General features: G+C 36.5%; 1 protein-coding gene across 1 annotated transcript; it reads right to left on the reverse strand.

The window, feature by feature from the left end:
* Positions 1-192: 192 nt before the first annotated feature.
* Positions 193-18,569, reverse strand: phka2 (phosphorylase kinase, alpha 2 (liver)). Its single transcript, XM_051912392.1, has 31 exons — positions 17,887-18,569; positions 16,999-17,157; positions 16,227-16,274; positions 15,891-16,059; positions 15,229-15,311; positions 15,069-15,149; positions 14,888-14,986; positions 14,479-14,625; positions 13,986-14,039; positions 13,776-13,898; positions 13,550-13,645; positions 13,158-13,265; positions 12,426-12,504; positions 11,521-11,655; positions 11,277-11,386; positions 11,026-11,170; positions 10,857-10,935; positions 10,621-10,760; positions 8,435-8,605; positions 8,240-8,340; positions 8,013-8,146; positions 7,733-7,889; positions 6,921-7,000; positions 6,747-6,825; positions 6,515-6,644; positions 6,335-6,436; positions 6,129-6,247; positions 5,668-5,721; positions 4,440-4,667; positions 3,990-4,190; positions 193-1,562 (listed from the first exon to the last, which is right to left on the reverse strand). The coding sequence occupies exons 1-31, from the start codon at positions 17,962-17,964 to the stop codon at positions 1,389-1,391; spliced, it is 3,663 nt and encodes a 1,220-aa protein (XP_051768352.1). The 5' UTR covers positions 17,965-18,569; the 3' UTR covers positions 193-1,388.
* Positions 18,570-19,239: the final 670 nt, after the last annotated feature.

Consider the following 19,239-nt stretch of genomic DNA (forward strand, 5'->3'; position numbering starts at 1 on the left):
TTCAAGAAGAAAATCAAAATAAGGTATTCAGTTCACATACTGCTTAGCTTTTTAAGATTTTCAAAATAACTGTAAATATACTCTTATCTTTGTATATTCCTAATTACTTTAAAAAGTGTCCCACGATTCATTAGCATATTCTTAAACATTATAACCAGAAAATCCACAACATACAGCCAGGAAAAGCCATGGTTAATTAGATACAATTAGATTTTATTTGTCGGTGGTTATACAAATTCTTAATGGGGGCTAAAATACAGTACTTCCTTTTAAAAGTAGTAATTCTACGTAAATATAAAGAGAAACTAGACAAAATGTAAAAATCAATTGGCCAAACACTAATATCTCAACTGTCAATATCCATGAAGAAGAAAACTTCAAATGCCCTTATGCTTTTCAAATGTCACAGATCGGACGGAACATACAACAAAACCTAAAACATTTTTCCCTAATGTAATTGCTTAATCCATCATATTTATCTTAATTTTCTCCATTAACAACCCTGAAGAAAAAAAAAAAAAAAAAAAGTGAAAATACATTTCTGATATTAACCTATGTATTAACTTGTTTTCTGCTCACTAAATAATAATTCCAATACCTGATTTGCCAGGTTACCTGTACAAAAAAAAAAAAAAAAAAAAAAGTACAAGTTTGATTTGCACATGCTAGGCTTTACCATGAGTTATAAAAATGTTGCATTTTTCATGCAAAGTACAGACTATGATTTCATTTTTCTCATGATTCTCAGAGGCATTACATTTTGTATTGCCTGTATGTTTACTGCATGTTTCTTTGAATAAGAAGCACCTGTTAAATAACACATTACAGAGTAATTTTATAATGTAACAACAAGCTATAAGATATTGTTAGTAGGAAAACACAAGTCTCAAAGCTTACAGTAATACAACACTGTGTTTTCTTTAACTAGAGACAGAGTACAGATCACTGGACCTTTATGTGGCCTATATAGACATATAATTTAAGCTCCAATTTAAATAAAATAAAACACATTTCTATGAACATAAAATGATAAATTATTTAAAATGAGTTAGCCAACCAACTAACCAACCAACCAAAAAAAAAAAAAAGATACTTAAAATCACCTAAAGATTTAAACCGTCATGGAACGGTTTAAATTAATTATATTAATTATTTTAGAGTTATTTGCATTTTACAGTTCTTAAATAGGATTGTATACTTCAAACACAGAACAGCACAGTGGTCCATTTCCTGCAGTGTTAGCTTCACAACATATCCTGTGGCTTCCCTGTTGATGCTTGTCCTTTGCTACTGAACTGAGGTCAACTGAATTTTTTCACTGTTAGATTTAACGAAACTGGTCATAGATCAGTCCTGAAGGTCACAGATTTTGTTGGGAACTGCAGACTTTACTGCATTAGACAGCTGCTGCTTGGCAGGAAGTCTTGAACATATGTGACCACAGCCTTGGAAAGATAAGTCATCGTACCATAGCTGCCGCTAGGAGCACTGTCATAAAAGAAGTTGCAGATTCCTGTGGCAGGATCTTTCTCCAAAAAAAACTCATTGGCCCCGTTGGATCTCTGCAATAAAAACACATATGCAACAGTGTCCAGATTGTGCAAAGCTGGAATCTAGACAAAAATCTAAGAGTTAGATTTGTTTAATGTTTTACATCAGTAAATAATTGGCTTAAAGTATTAGTTCACTTTCCAATTAAAATTTCATGATAATTTACTCACCCCAATGTCATCCAAGATATTTATGTATTTTTTTCTTCAGTCGAAAAGAAATGAAGGTTTTTGAGGAAAACATTCCATGATTTTTCTCCATATAGTGGACTTCATTGGTCTCCAAACAGTTGAAGGTAAAAATTACAGTTTCAGTGCAGCTTCAAAGGGCTTTAAACGATACCAGACAAGGAATAAGGGTCTTATCTAGCAAAACAATCTGTAATTTTCTAAAAAAAAAAAAAAAAAAAAAATGTATATAAACAAATATATAAAAAAAACTTTATATAAACAAATGATCGCCTTCAAGTGGTTCCGCCAAAACCGCACTTCCGTATTCTTCAAAAAGCTTATGCTGTATGTCCTACACCTTCCCTATTCAACATATGGAACGAATGAGGCACCAGTTCCGTTTTTTCCGTAAGTAGAATAGGGTAGGCGTAGGACATACAGCGTAAGCTTTTTGAAGAATACGGAAGTGCGGTTTTGGCGGAACCACTTGAAGGCGATCATTTGTTTATATAAAGCGCACACATTTAAAAAAATTTTAGAAAATGATCGATTGTTTCGCTAGATAAGACCCTTATTCTTCATCTGGTATCGTTTAAAGCCCTTTGAAGCTGCACTGAAATGGTAATTTTTACCTTCAACCATTTGGAGACCATTGAAATCCACTATATGGAGAAAAATCCTGGAATGTTTTCCTCAAAAACCTTAATTTCTTTTCGACTGAAGAAAGAAGGACATGGACATCTTAGATGACATGGGGGTGAGTAAATTATCAGGAAATTTTAATTTAAAAGTGGACTAATCCTTTAATTTCATTTGGGTTATTTCACAGTTTTGATGACATTAAGAGGGACCTATTATGCCCTTTTTCAAAGTCTTGATTTTGTTTTTGGGGTCTGTCATTAACGCGCTGTTTAGTTTCAGTCTCAATGAAGCCCCTCCTTTTGAAAAGCACAATGTGCTCTGATTGGTCGGCTGGACCAGTGTGTTGTGACTGGTCAACCACTTTGAGAGTGTTTTGAAAAATGTCACGGCCCTCACCATAACCATGAGTTTCAACACACTACCAACTCAACCAGGCCTCGCCCCCTTTTTTTTTTTTGCATATGCTTTGGGCAGGAATTATTTAATTGAGGAATATTGTGACATACATTCCTGGAAAAAAAACTCCCTTTGGAGTGACTTTGTGCTTTGTAACTTTGCAGACCTTTTTCATGCTCAAACAGCAACATTACACACTAAAGAAAGTTAAAGGGGGTTAGTTGACCCAAAAATGAAAATTCTGTCATTAATTACTCACCCTCGTGTCGTTCCACACCCGTAAAACTTTTGTTCATCTTCGGAACACAAATTAAGATATTTTTCATAAAATTCGATGGCTCAGTGAGGCCTCTATTGCCAGCAAGATAATTAACAGATGCCCAGAAAGCTACTAAAGACGTATTTAAAACAGTTCATGTGACTACAGTGGTTCAACTTTAATGTTTTCATGCGACAAGAATACTTTTTCTGTGCCAAAAAAAAAACAAAATAACAACTTTGTTCAACAATATTTAGTGATGGGCGATTTCAAAACACTGCTTCATGAAGCTTCGAAGCTTTATGAATCTTTTGGTTTGAATCAGTGGTTTGGAGCGCGTATCAAACTGCCAAAGTCACGTCCCCCAGTGGTTACCATTGAAATTTTGAAACACTTATCACGTAACGAATCCTCGTTTACTGAAATCACTTTGGCAGTTTGATACGTGCTCCGAACCACTGATTCGAAACAAAAGATTCGTAAAGCTTCGAAGCTTTGAAGTGTTTTGAAATCGCCCATCACTAGATATTGTTAAATAAAGTCGTTATTTTGTTATTTTGGCACACAAAATGTATTCTCGTCGCTTCATAACATTAAGGTTGAACCACTGTAGTCACATGAACTGTTTTAAATATGTCTTTAGTAGCTTTCTGGGCTTTCTTTGAAAGTGTTAATTGTCTTGCTGGCAATGCAGGCTTCACTGAGCCATCGGATTTAATGAAAAATATAGAAGATCTTACGGGTGTGGAACGACATGAGGGTGAGTAATTTTGTGAGTGACAGAATTTTCATTTTTGGGTGAACTAACCCTTTGAAGAATGTACAAAGCATAATAGGACCCCTTTAACATTATGCTATAATACAGAAAATAGTAATAATAAAGTACAAGCAGGTGTGTACATACATTTACATACCAGGCAACATATTATGAGCATCATATGATAACAGCATATAAAAAAGCATGATGATACCTGATCCTGCTGAAAGAGATCATTGGCCATGTGGACAATGCGGTCAATGTGAATAATTCCACCAATACTGGGAATCTCCATGTCGGCCACAAGCATCAGCACCATAATGGCCTCCACCAGCAGCTGTCTGTACTCAGGCTGTGGGACATGATTCAGTACAGACTCCACATGCACTGCAAACTTAATTTCTCCCTCTGTCATCTGCAATAACACACACAGACAAAAGACAATGTACACATGGTTATGGGTATTTAAAGGAAAATTCCAGGTTCACCTTTCAATAGCAATATACAACATACATAACTATATAAATACCTTTCAAAAGTTTGGGGTTGGTTAGATTTTTTAAATGTTTACGAAAGAAGTCTCTTATGCTCACCAAATCTGCATTTATTTGATCAAGTAAAAACGATACATTATAGTGTGTATGTGTGCATGAGGCGGATGTACCTCACTGGTGGTGGAGGAAGGCAAGACGTATCCGGCAATGGAGAGGCCGTGACATTTCTGGAGAATCTTCCAGACTTTCTGGTAGAAGCCCATGGGCACCCTGTTTATAGCCCCGTCTAATCTGCGTCTCCTCAGCCACTGGCCCTGGCGCTCCTCCCACTGCAGGTGTGAGTCGCCTGTACCGGTCGGAGACAGGATCCCACTGGGAGTGGAGGGGCTGCTGCATCGCTACAGACATTTATACATTTGCATTGTTAGTATATCAAAGATACAAAGGCAGAGCTAACAATGTGGGATGTCGGCTTTAAAGTGACAGCTCTAATCAGCACATATAACAGTTAAAAACATGCTTCGGGTTTAGTAAGCAAGAAGTCGGACAAACATAGTTAAAGATGTCATAATGTCAGCCCATGCTAGGTGAGTGAAATGACCACAAGAAGACAAGATTGAATTGTGACATATTACAATAATGTTATGGCTGCAAGTTTGTCCCATTTCAACTCCGATAACTAATCTGAAGCACTGAAAAAAACTAAACTAAAAATTTATTGAGAACCAATGAGCAGAACACACCCCTCCAAGTTGAATTAATCTTTAGTCTTTTAAAATGACTGATGTAAAAAATAGTATTTGACATAGTGGAGAGCAGGGGTTAACTATGGAAGCTTGTTTACGCCACTGAATAAAAAATAAAAAAGGTAATTGCGACTTTTTATCTCACAAATCTGACTTTTTTCTCGCTAATTGCGTGATATAAAGTAGCGAATGTGAGTTATAAAGGCAGAATTGGGTGATATAAATAATCGCAATTGCGTTAGAAAGTCAGAATTGTGTGATGTAAAGTTGCAATTGCGTTAGAAAGTCAGAATTGCGAGATATAAACTCAATTCTGACTTTTTTTCTCAGAATTTTCTATATCTCGCAATTCTGACTTTATAACTCGAACTCGCAACTGCTTGTTATAAAGTCAGAATTGCATGATATAAAGTCACAATTGCAAGAAGTAGTCAGAATTGCGAGATATAAACTTTAGAATAATAAATAGATTTTTTTCTCACAATTACGACTTTTTTCTCAGAATAACGAGTTTATATTTCGCAATTCTGAGAAAAGAAGTCAGAATTGTGAGATAAAAAGTCACAATTGCCTTTTTTATTTTTTTTATTCTGTGGCGGAAACAAGCTTCCATAGATAACAGAGGGTTTTGGTAGGTTTTTTTGCGAGTTACCGTGGAACGAGGGGATGTGAAATTACTGTTGATGGAATGACTGCTGGTAAAGATCTATGAGGATAAAAGCAGAACATATAAACATTTAAAATGAACATAAGAATGGAAAGTATTTCAGACGAATGAACATTTGAGGCATCATACAGAGAGGCTTACAGTCAAAAAGATGCTTCAAGATGTGTATGATACGGGCAAACTGAATATTACTCAGAAGTTTCATGGTTCGACAAATGTTGTGACATCAAGCTACTCTAAAATATTAGCACAGCATGCCTGAAAAAAACAATTTTACAAACTCAACCCACGCTTATGGGTCTGGAGTCATCAAGCTGAAAACAAAATAATATAAATGTTATTTAATGTACACTAGTAAAGAAATCTGTTTACAACATCTTAAATGACAGGGTAAATATATCATTATTTATGAAATATAAAAACACATTTCTCCTCTTTCACTCCACCTGTTTGATTTCAGTCTTGAGTTTTCTGATGCCTGTGCGCTCGGTCTTGGTGGCCCCCGTGTGTCCGAGCTCATGGATGGAGATGGCAGGACTGGTAGCTGAAGACTGAATCGGACGCACTTTCACACAATACAGGGAAATTATTAAAGAACAGACCAGCAGAAATATTTGCTGGAGTAAACAGCATAAGGTTGATTAATACTCACTGCTCCTCTCTACACCAAACTCTTTCCCGCTCAGGATGTGATGTAAGAGATTCTTCATGTCAAATGGACTGAGGCTCATCAGGCTCTCTGACGCCTCCTCACCTGTAGAGGTCACATGGACAGATTCTTTGCAGTGAATGTAAGCGAATGAAAAGATTTGCATTGTCTGATTGGCTGTACCTGAGCAGTGAAGACTACGAGCAAGTTCTGTAGCCATCACTTGCATGATGAGCCCGATGCGCAGACGCAGCATATCTCCAAATAGAGATGGCTGAGAGCGCACATACATGGCCAGATACACCATGATCTCCTGAATTCAGAAGTTTAATAAGTGAATTGAGTGTGATGAAGTTTATCAAATGTTGAGTGGAAAAAATAGGAACATCACTTTAAGGCTTAAAATTAGGACTACCTGTGTGAGCACTGCAATGCTGATGTCTTGTCCACTGGCCTCATAGATCAGGCTAATCAGTTCCTCGGGAGGAAGAGGACTACAGATAAGACAATTGGTTAAGTAATATGATAATATTAAAATTGTTTAAAAAGGAACATCTAAAAATGACTATAGGCAACTAAAGTCACTCACACTGTGATGACCTTCTCTCTGGGCTCGGGAGGAAGACCCACTGTTAGCTGTTTATGATGGGAAATCAGATCTGTGCAGGCCTGTGTGCATACAAACAAAAAAACTATTAGAGGCAAAACTGTTGGTCATGGTGGAAATAATGCAATTGAAGGTCAAACTGATATATTTTTTTTTACACCTTTAGATTATTTTGGTTTTATTTATGTTTTATAAATCTAATAATTTATATTTTGTGATGGCTTTTCATAGTTTAGGATTAAAATTTGAGTCTGGAAAATGATGAATAAATGAAGGGAAAAGTTTCCAAGACAGTTTTAATGTGACATTCACATTCATTACTGTTCAAAAGTTTGGAATATGATTTTTTTTAAAGCAAGATAGAAATTAATACTTTTATTCAACAAATTGTTCGAAAATGACAGTAAAGACATTTATAATGTAACAAAAGATTTCTATTCCAATAAATGGAATTCTTTTGAACTTTCTATTTATCAAATAATCCTGAGAAACATAATAATGTGACACTGAAGACTGAAGCAATGATGCTGAAAAATCAGCTTTGCATCACAGGGATAAATTACATTATAAAATATATTAAAATAGTTGCAATAATATTTCAAAATATTACTGTTTTACTGTATTTTTTTTATCATCAAATAAATGCAGGCTTGGTAAGCATAAGAAACCCTTACCAAACCCCAACTTTTCAATGGTAGAGTAACAAATATATATATACACATATATATCAACCTGTGAAAAACATAAAAGTGCCTGTAGTTGACAAAAATGCACTGATTGACATGAGCTCTCACTTCAGCAAGGACTTCCACCCTCTTCTTCAGGATGCCTGAGATGTAGCGGATGAGGCCCCATTCCTTACACGCTCCCGCCCGAACATAAAGCTCCTCAAGAAGAGAGCGAACCGTTGCCTCACCTTGTCCTGACAGATTTACCACCCAATCCGGACCTCTAAACACACACAAAAAGACCAGGAAGAGAGCGCTTTAATGATTGATTTCAATTAAAATGGCTGTGTTAAATAACAAAATATTAGAATGGAAATGCGCAGATGATTTATATGGATGGTCTCACTTCATAGCATAGAGGACATAGAGGATATCTGCCTGGTCCTGAAGGGTTGGACAATGCTTTATCTGATCGACCAGATAAGCAAAGTCTGTGTTCCCATGAGAATCATGTGGCAAGTGCAGGTTAACACTATCAGCCTAGAGTGTTTGCAGACAAAACCACACATACGTCATACAAGTTCATTCATTTTATTCTCCTCACTTTATGTTTGCTGGAGTGTGTGGACTTGCCTTGGTGTGATGAGAAACATTGTGCTGAGCAACATCCAGCAGGTTCAGAGACTTCCTGTGTTTGCTCATGATGGGGGCAACAGGCAAATACATGGAAGACTCTGAAAAGCACATCATATAATGAGATGGCTAGCCGTCCTCTAATAGAAAGCATAAAATCAACTTAACAATTAAAGATCGACCTTGAGGGCTTACTGGGCATGTTGCGGCCCTGAACCTGGGCCATGAAAGAAAGGATGTCCCTGGTGGTGTGTTCAGCACTGAAAATGTGGTGCTGCCCCCTCTGGATGGGAGGTAGATGGCATTTTGTGGCAGTGCTGTGCAACAGATCTGTGAGATACTGGTCAAACATGTCTCCCGAGCCTCCTGCGAGAAATAAATGATAAATAACTAAATTAAATACTAAAAAATAAAAAAGTGCACTTAGGTATCACACCATTATAATGTACAGTATGAAAAATGGATATTCACTTTGAGATTTGCTAAAGATTACATTTATCAGTGTTAAATTATTAAATTATTGTTAAAATTATTCTTTTTTTAAAGATCAACTTTTGAGCTAACTTGTGATTATCTAAGTGAGCTTATAGGTAAAGCGTAAAAATAAATGCTCTAAGATCAGTGGATAACTGATATGCAGTGTATTATTTACTGTATATACTATTATAGTATTTATTGATATTTTGAATTAGCTTTTATTTTATAGTTTCATTTTAATTTTAGTTTATTTTTTAGTCATTTTTGTTATGTGCTTTGGTCATTTTTATTAGTTTTTTTTATTTTAATATTTTCTATTTAGCTTTTATTTATATTTATTAAAGTTGTGGTTTTATTCATTTAATTTGCCAAAGCAACAATTCAGCTTTTTCATTTTTTTAAGTTTAGGTTTTTCATGTAATATTATATTTTATTTTAGGGTACACTTCATTTTTAAGGTTACGTAGTTACATTGTACTTACTCAAATAAGTACTGAGTAATATTAATTAACTACATGTACTTACTATAGAGTAACAGTTAGGGTTACGGTTTGGTTTAGGTTAAGTTACTTGTAATTATGCATAAACCCCCTGAAAACCCCCCCCCAAGTACTGTTCTCCTGGCAACCGCCAAACCCAGACTCGTCCATTGGATTGCCAGACAGAGAAGCGTGATTCGTCACTCCAGAGAACACGTCTCCACTGCTCTAGAGTCCAGTGGCGGCGTGCTTTACACCACTGCATCCGAAGCTTTGCATTGCACTTGGTGATGTAAGGCTTGGATGCAGCTGCTCGGCCATGGAAACCCATTCCATGAAGCTCTCTACGCACTGTTCTTGAGATAATCTGAAGGCCACACGAAGTTTGGAGGTCTGTAGCTATTGACTCAGCGGAAAGTTGGCGACTTCTGTGCACTGTGCGCCTCAGCATGCGCTGACCCCGCTCTGTGATTTTACATGGCCTACCACTTTGTGTCTGAGTTGCTGTTGTTCCCAATTGCTTCCACTTTGTTATGATACCACTAACAGCTGACCGTGGAATATTTAGTAGTGAGGAAATTTCACGAATGGACTTATTGCACAGGTGGCAACCTATCATGGTACCGCGCTTGAATTCACTGAGCTCCTGAGAGCGACCCATTCTTTTACAAATGTTTGTAGAAACAGTCTGCATGCCTAGGTGCTTGATTTTATACACCTGTGGCAATGGAAGTGATTGGAACACCTGAATTCAATGATTTGGAGGGTTGTCCCAATACTTTTGGCAATATAGTGTACATGTAGTAATGTGTAACAACGTCACCTTAAAATAAAGCGTAATTTATTTGTTTATTTTATTTCAGCTTTAATAGTTTTATTTAACAAAAACCTTTTGACAGACTGTAATGACGCGTTTCCAAAGTTATCAACATAGCAAATGTATTGTTGTTTTATATTTTCTTTTTTTTTCTTTTTTTTAATCTTAACTTGGCAGTAAATTACAAAAAAAGCAATTCACCTTGCTTTGTGAATCTTTCTAATACAACGGGTGACGGCAAATTTTACATCATTCTCTCTTATGACGGCTTTGTAATCAATCTCTAGATATTTTTTCCCTTTTGGAAAAGTCATGGAAATGCAATCATTGATTTTTTTCTTTTGCTATTGGAGCAAATGGGAAAACAAAAATTATATTTGCTGTCGTCTCCCATTCACTACTGATAAAAGAGGCCATAACAACACTGCTGATATGGTAGATATATTATGTATCCCAATAAATGACCATTAGTTTGACCAGCACTAACTAGCAAAATCCAACCTTGATCCAACATCAATTATCTAAGCTGGTCTTTTCAGCAAGGTATTGATATACTTTTTGCCGACAGATTATTTCCAAAGCAGCTGTGTGTGAGTCAGTAGGGATACCTGAGGGCCCAAAACTCTCTTCTTCTTCTTCCTCCTCCTCATCCTCCTCTAGCAGATTCTCTTCAGAGTCTGCATCCAAGAAGCTGAGTTGGGTGTGGAAGGAGGTGGTGAGGAACGAGGAGAGGTTTGCCATCTGCACCCTAAAGAGCAAAGGGATTTGAAATGAACCACATTTGTGCCTTAAACATCATACTATACATATCTCTTTTTATTATTATTGTCACAATTTGTCTGACCTAGCACCCGCAAAGTAGCCATCTTGAAGCTTCCGCAAGGTGGACAGAATACAGGGGTCAATACTGTCACCATCTTCAACTGGCCCAATAATAGAAAAAAAATGGTTAATATTATTTTTTGCATATTGCAACAATATGTTCTTAGGGTACCAACAAAAAGAAGTATTACCCAGCATGCTTTGTGTGATAGGGAATGTGAGGGTAGGTCTTCCAGTCATCCGCCAACAGGAAGAGAGGTAAGCAAGCTCTGTCCGCAACATCTCTACAATCATCTGGTTATCCAAGGCCAAATAGAAGTGATGCCGGTCAATGAACTATGAGAAGAATAAAAAACATAGTTAAATTGATTTTATTAGACTTTACAGTATATGCATACATTTGCAGTCTAACTTCCTGCCATGTGAGATCATTTTTATTTACCTGTGGAGTGAATGTGTAAGTACCATTTCTGATCTCATAAAACTTTGAAGTCCCCAGGACACCGATGTGCCTGTATGGTCGCCCGCTCAGATTCAGTTTTTTATAGTTGCCTGTGCAATGGAGAAAGGAATTTAATTTTGTATCCTAGAACCTTAAAGACCTTCTTCTTAAAGCAATTTTACAGATGTAGCCATTTATTCCATCTAGCTTTGTCCTGTTAGTCACGATAGATCTGAACACTTACCCAATTTCACATAAACGTGGCTCAGGATACGAGCTGGCATGACCCGGATGGGCGAAACATCAGAGACCGTCTGAACCTCAATCCCATGATCCCTCAGCAGCTGCTGGATCTGCACTGACTCAGCCACTACACTCACTAAACACAACAAATAGAGCTGCTAGCAAAAGGTCAATTTTCTCTGTTCAGCAAATTATAGTGTCAAGATTCAAATTCAGAATTGAGTTTCAAGTAATGAACTGAATCTGCTTCAGCCCAAAGCAACCAGCTGGGTCCTTCCTACTATGTGGAAGATTCTCATATCCCCTAATATAAAATATTAAATATTAATAAAATATTAAGCTCACATATTTTATTGATGGAAATCATATGATAAAGTTATCTATTATATCATAATCATATTAGTGTATATTATATAGTTTGTTATATATGTTTAACATGAAAAACAAAGGCTAAACATATGTATTAGCAATGAATTCGATGATAATTGTTTTGTCTCACTCAAACACAGTGATCATTGTTCACTTTGTTAGATATCATAGAAATCGGTATAATATCATCATTTAAAAAGTTAATTCATTCTCATGTGAGCTGTCACTCCCTTATTGAGCAACTTTTGCCCTTTATCTCTTTATTTCCTTTATATCCTGTATCACTTTATATCTTGTTAATTTTGTTGTAAAACTATTGTGTAATTAATCAAATTATACTGGAATTAAAAAAAAGCAAAAGTGCCTGAGCTTAACCAAAACATATTTCTAAAAATCTTGCATATACTATTCCCCTAAATTACAGTTAAGTTTAAAAGGTACTAACAGGAACAAAACTTTAACACAATTTTACAAAATAGTACGTGTCTTGCATAACTGTCTATATTCCTTATAAAATAGGAAATAATATTCACAAACCTTGCACAACAACATCTGGCTTGAATTCCTTAGAAAATCGCCTGTTAAGAGGATCAATCTCTCCAGGGGCCAGAAATCCCTGATAAAAAGGAATAATTTGTCAAATAATAATAAAAGGAGCAGAATAGATAAAACATGAAGGACTGCACAAGAAACACTGAAATAAATATCTAGATGGTGCAGACTGATAGATCCTTTACATGTAATCTGCAAGCTATCACACCACTACCACATGGCAAGCTGATTGATCTCTACTGATTCTGCAGCCAAATGAGATTGCTTGCTCAACATTCAAATAGTCTGATTCAGTGTTTGATGTAAGCTGGTCCTGCAGCACGCTATCAGAGTTCCTCTGAAATCCTCCACCTCCCCCAGCTCCACCTGTCTAGATCTGCCTGGGAATTATATATGTCTATTCATGCAGCAGCATCATATCTTACATGCTCACAGCAGCGTGTCTGTGTATCTAATGTCGGTAGCAAGCCCATTCTTGCTCTGCAGCAGCAGCATGCATAGCAGGTCTAGTCCGCAGAGACCAAATACATTAACATATTTATTAACATGCCAAAACTACTCAGAGAATAACTCTATTTTGGCATTTCACATGTGCACTTAATCAACAAAGATACCAAAGATAACCCTTCAACACCTGACATGATATCACATAAATTTTCAGATTACATATAACATGTTTAATATGAAAGCAGATCCTGTCTTTCCAGGCTTCAGTACCTCAACCAGCAGACTGCCCAGGATATACAGTGATTGGCCCCACATATGCGGGAGCTGACCAGCGGCCACACGCTCCACAGAGTGAGGATTCCTGTACTCCTCCTCAACCTGAACAAGAAACAAACACACAGATGAGCAACAGATTAAAACATTTTACCCACAATTGCTTGTTGTCACACTAACTGACTAAAGCGCAAACACTCGTTCAACTTAAATTACTTTTCAGAACCGGCATACTTTAGTATAGATTTAATGTACAATTGAATAAATAAATGTGTATGACAGCTCAGTATGATAAATGATAAATTGTTGCAGATGAAAGTCAGATATTTATGAAATGTTCATGGTCCTGATCTGAGTAACTAAACTAGTTCTAAACAGTTTAAACTCACTTTGTCAGCAGGTACAGCGTAGAGTTCAGGCACCAGACGAATCCCGTGTTTGCCCCTGATCAAAACTCCATCAAGAGCCTCTCTGTATTCCTGCACCTATGAAGAATGACACAGTCGTCAATCATTACTACATGCAGCCTCCATTTGGCCATAATTCTCATTTGTTAGATTTACTACAGCTGCTTTCAGAATACAGGTGAGTATTTATAGGATAGCCTGTTTATACCTGCTCTTGGTCCTCATTGAAGATGCCATCAAGTATAAGGTACGTCCAAAACACTGGCCACTCACATTCAATGTTTTCAAAGAGCTTCAGCTCAGCTGGATCATAGTGAAGTCGAGTGGGGTCCTATCACAACCATAAAAACTGGATTCATGCAGTCACATTAATGGAGACCTAGCCACAAAATACTTACTTTGTGTAAAATCTGCTTACCTCTTTTGGAGTCCTGTATCCATCTCGGATAAATCGACAACAGCCGTAACGTCCCTAAAATTATTAAAATATGCTTAAGCTTGTAATAAATAAATAGCAACCACAGTTGAAAACTACAGAGCCAGAAACTTTTGCGTTTGTTCTCTTTCGCGTTTTTTTTAATAATATGTGTGTGTGTCATGGGTAATTCCATCTCAAGAGGTCCAAAAATTGAAAAGTTGGTTGCTTGACCATTTTTAAGTTTAAAGAATTGCACACTTTCACACATTCTCGCCCCCATAAAAAATTAAGATATGTTTCAAATGAACAGGTGAAATGTTCTACATGGACACTATACTTACTAAGGTACCTCCTAGAAAAACATTCCAGCTGAGACTTAAATCCTTCCCATTATAAACTGAGCCTAAATGTGGAACCCTGAGCAATCTTCGATAAAAATTAGATCACTTAAGATGGATTGACCCGCATAGCCTTTTCCCTGATGTCACAGTACCTGCAGCTTGGTGATGATTTCACCCTTGGTGATGTTGGCCAGATCTGCATCCTCCACTGCAAACGCAGGAAATGAGATCACAGAGAGCAGACCAGCATCTATCTCTTTAGAGGTGGAAGCTCGAGGCAGCATGGAGCACAGGATAGACTTGAAACACAATGAGAAACAAGATACTTGGCTCAGGAAATCTTATTAATTGGAGAAACCAATCAATTTGAAATGTGAATCATTCAGTTAAATTCTTAAGAATAAACCTGGGCTGCATCGTAAGCCTAAGTTGATCATAGAGACCATTAGTGCCAATGGTTTCTATGATCTACTTAGACATAATGACGCTCTTGGGAGTTGCAGCCCTGGTCTGTAAAATAATAACCAACTAAGAAGCAAGTACAAACTCTGATTAATTTACCTGACAATGTTCTACTTCATCTGGGAGAACATGAATGACTGATTTTGGGCCTCCGTGAGCTCCAAACAAATCAAGCTCATCAATGGCCTCCAAAGCTGCCTAAAAATGTGAACAGCAAACAACATCAAAATCCACTTCTGAATGCGCAAACAGACTAAACGAGAACACATGACTCTCCTACCTTAGCCATTCCGACAGAGCTGCCGTTAAGTTCAGGAATTCCCTGATTGGTCTTGTCTCCTCTCTCCCACATCCCATAATCCTGCAGGGGAAAATGAACAGGACTGTGATGCCAGTTCGGCTCTGGTATATAACCTCTTGATAAACCAATGAGAACTTACAGCCACTTTGTACGCTGCCTCGATGTAGAACACCAGGTTCTGGATAAAAGCCACCTCGTCCAAGTTGGATATGATACGTAGACCTGAGATATGATTTCAACAACAATGAAATAAGAAACCTCCTAACATTGTACAAAATTAGTAATTACCACACATACAAGTTTAAAATTTACAGACATTTTCTCAAGAAAATGGACCCAAGATGATTACTATACATATTTTTGTCCAATCAAATGTTCTCTAGAAAGAAAATGCCCCTAAATATATCCTTATGACATGCAAAAGCAAATAGCAAATCCTTTGATACATTCCATTAGGATTTCATGTTTCATTAGTAAATATGTCAACACAGGAAAGAAAACTGTGCTGGTTAAGGAATTTCGAGGGTCTTCAAAGGAATAGTTCATCTAAAAATGAAAATTCTGTCATCATACACTCACCCATGTCGTTCCAAACCTTGATGTCAAGAAAGAAGATATTTTGAGGAATATTGGAAACCAAGCAGTTTTGGTGACTTTTGACTTCCATTGTATTGACAAAAAAACACAAAATATCTTCTTTTGTGTTCCACAGACGGAAGAAAGTCATACAGGTTTGGAATGAGGGTGAGTAAATGTTTAAATGAATGAACTATCTTTTTAAGGATCAATTGTTCTTCTCACCTGAAGCGGTCATCTGAGCCAGGATGAGCAGGTACAGAGATGTGGCATCGACCTGAAGGTGCCCCCACTGATCATCTCCAACCACTGTGGCACAGGTGGGTGTGTGATATTTGGCATGCAGGCAGTCTTTTGTGCTCTGTGTGTGTTTGAACTTCTCTACCTTTTCCACCTGCAGTAATATGAACATGTTTAGAGAGCTGTTCAGATGTGTGCAGACAGGAGCTCAAAAAAAATCAATGAACTAATGTATAAAATAAAAATTAAACACTTTATAGCTCAAATGGATGGGTTTAGAATAACAAATGGGCATTTAATGCCATGAGTAAAATGCCGTACCTGACTCATCATACACTGCAGCAGCCCCTGCATTAGCTTAACCACACTCTGAAAAAACAAAATGTTATTAATAACGCGAGTAGTGATTTTCTCGAGAAGGAGTGAGCAGCACAATATTTTGGATACATTTATATTTATATTTACATATTTTATATACAACTTAATACTTTTTTTCAGCAAGGGCATATTAAATTGATCAAAAAAGATTTACAAAATGTTACAAATGATTTCTATCCCAAATAAGTGCTGTTCTTTTAAACTTTCTAGTCATCAAACAATCCTGAAAAATGTATCCTGGTTCCCACAAGCATATTAAGCAGCACATCTGTTTTCAACATTGATAATAAGAATAAATGTTTCTTGAGCAACTTTCTTGAAATCAGCATATTAGAATGATTTCTAAAGAATCATGTGACTGGAGTAATGGCTGCTAAAAAATCAGCTTTGCATGACAGAAATAAATTACATTTTAAAATATATTAAAATAGAAAACATTTATCTAAAATAGTAATAATATTTAACTGTTTTACTTCTTCGAAAAACATTAAAAAATGTTTCGCTTCCTTGTAAACATTACAAAATCTTACCGATCCCAAACTTTTGAACATGAGTCAATCATAATAAGACTTTAAGAGCACATAATAAGAAGGTGTTTCAGTCTTTGGCATGTATAGTGGAAGCAATCATCCAACAACGTGTTATACACCACTCAATGACAATCTACTACTAAACAATGCTGCAACAGGTGGTCGTGTTTTGAAGTTTCAGTCACCTGTTCGAGCTCGTAGGCTTTGGCTTTGTCCTCATCGCGGTCTGCATTCTTGCGATAAGCCATGCCAAGGCCCCACACTGCCAAGATGCTGTAAACATTATCTCTGACCCAGGCATCCTTCTGCTGCTCGCTAGCTGGTAGTAGACCAGTCACTGGATCCTGTATGGAGAAGTCAAACCCATCTTTATTAGTTCAAATGTACAATAGTTCAAATAATTAAATACTAGCTTGATCTAATTTGTTAGGCTAATTCTTGGAGCATTGTATATATTTTTTATATAGTGTTTTAAATACTAGATACCTAATGTAAAATCATATAAAAAACAATAAAAATAATCTAATATAGTTATGGTGATTACTTATTATTACTTATACAGTTTCCTCAGTTGTGCATAAAGCATCAGCTCTGCTTTTAACAGAATTCACATGCTGCAGATAGTACGAATATTTCCCTCACTCACACAGGTTATTTAAAGGTGACCTTTGTTCAAGCCTTATTTATTTTTAGATTCCTCCAAACAGAATGGCCCCAATGGTATAGAAGGATCTTAACCACAAGACACTAGAAAGGCCTGTTTTTATTTGAGCTGGATTTTGATTTTTACACTAAAGTGTTTCACCAGTCTCTTTTAATAAGTTGGTTTGACATAACAAGCAATATAGATCAGAGTACTGCAGAACAGAATGGAATATATATGCATAATATAGATTAGAACAGTAAAGTCAAACAGAGTAGTACAGAATATAGCAAAATAATACAAAACAGAACAGAATGATAGAACAGAATAGAACAGATTAGAATAGAACAGCGTTATATAACACACTATAGTAAAATAGAATAAGATACAGACGAATAGAATAGAATTCTCAATGATGTTTTGAACAAACCTGGTGACATAATATTGTTTCATGGACAAGTCTGGCAAATCCATCCAACCTCACTCCTGAATTACTGCGGCTCCTCATGCTGTCATCTATTTATGATCTTGACATGGAATTTAAGAAGATATGAAAGAGAAATCTTCCGCCTCCTAGTCGATTACAGGAGGAGGAGAGCATGCAACCATATCTTGTTACTGTATTAGTGATTCATGACTAGCCAAGTCATGTCCGCAATGTTGTCCATCCATTTACTTCATAATAAAAACGATTAAAATAAACAGGTTCACCGCATTAACAGGCTTTTCAGAGTCATTAAACGTCCTTTTACCATTTTAAGGATCTGTATTAAAGCTCTGTATGTTTGTTAAGTGTTGCACATCCCGCATGAATGTTGACAGCAAACTTGACCCCGCCCACACGATGACGTACGGAAGTTTGAGTGACAGGAAAACCGGGAAGTTTAATACTCCGTTCGTCAGCATCCAGAGACGGACGGAAGATTTATAGTTATTTAAAACAAACATTCCAATTCGTAAGAGCCTGTTTAAATTGTCAGTGTCATTACTAATCATCCACACCTATTCCTCGTGCTAAGCGCTACCAAACTGTTAATTAAAATGTCATGTTTTGGGGTTTATAACGGTACAGTCCGTTTACGTTCTCCTTTTGACATTGAGCTCCGTCTACGGTATGCGCGCTGGACCAAACGCGATTTGTTTTCATGAAGCTCGTCTTCTGATTGGTTCACGATGAGTGCACGAAAATACATAGAGTGCATTGACACTGAAAGCCAACAATAAAGTTTCTCTCTAGTTTTACGAGGTCAGTGTGATCTTATCCTGAGCCATGTCCGTTTAAAGAAACAATATTTAGTGATTCCATCAACAATGGTCAGTTATATAAAAGTATAGCATATATACTTTTATCTTACATGAAAAAATACTATAGTAATTTATAGTAAAGTGTTTTTGAACCATACTATAGTAAAGTACTTGAATTTGTTGTGGTAATTACTTTACCAAATACTGTAGTTTTCTGCAACTATAGTAGGGTATATTATACTACAATACACTACAATTTCCTGTAGCAAAAACTAAAGTATACTACAGTATTAATTACAGTTTATCAGTTCACTATAGTTAATACTACAGTATGCTGTAGCATTCGTTAACAAAGTGTTGTAAATACTATAATATTTTTTTTTCATGTGGGACATTTCAGGTCTGTATATTTTCTTCAACTTTCAGAGACTTTGTAAACCAGTGAACAGACTGACCTTAAATTGAATTATTACTTGGACCAATCCAAAGTCCAAAAGTGTTTTTGGTGACGATAAGTCCCTCAGCTCGATTTCTCAAT

This window comes from Ctenopharyngodon idella, chromosome 11, assembly GCF_019924925.1.
Source record: "Ctenopharyngodon idella isolate HZGC_01 chromosome 11, HZGC01, whole genome shotgun sequence".
NCBI classification, from domain to species: Eukaryota; Metazoa; Chordata; class Actinopteri; order Cypriniformes; family Xenocyprididae; genus Ctenopharyngodon; species Ctenopharyngodon idella.

Excerpts from the sequence above, each read along its gene's own strand:
- phka2 (XM_051912392.1), bottom strand. The coding sequence starts at position 17,964 with ATGAGGAGCCGCAGTAATTCAGGAGTGAGGTTGGATGGATTTGCCAGA. Across the intron at positions 15,150-15,228 it reads AGGCAGCGTACAAAGTGGCT|GATTATGGGATGTGGGAGAG; the intron begins GTAAGTTCTCAT and ends TTTCCCCTGCAG. Across the intron at positions 11,387-11,520 it reads CCACGTTTATGTGAAATTGG|GCAACTATAAAAAACTGAAT; the intron begins GTAAGTGTTCAG and ends TCCATTGCACAG.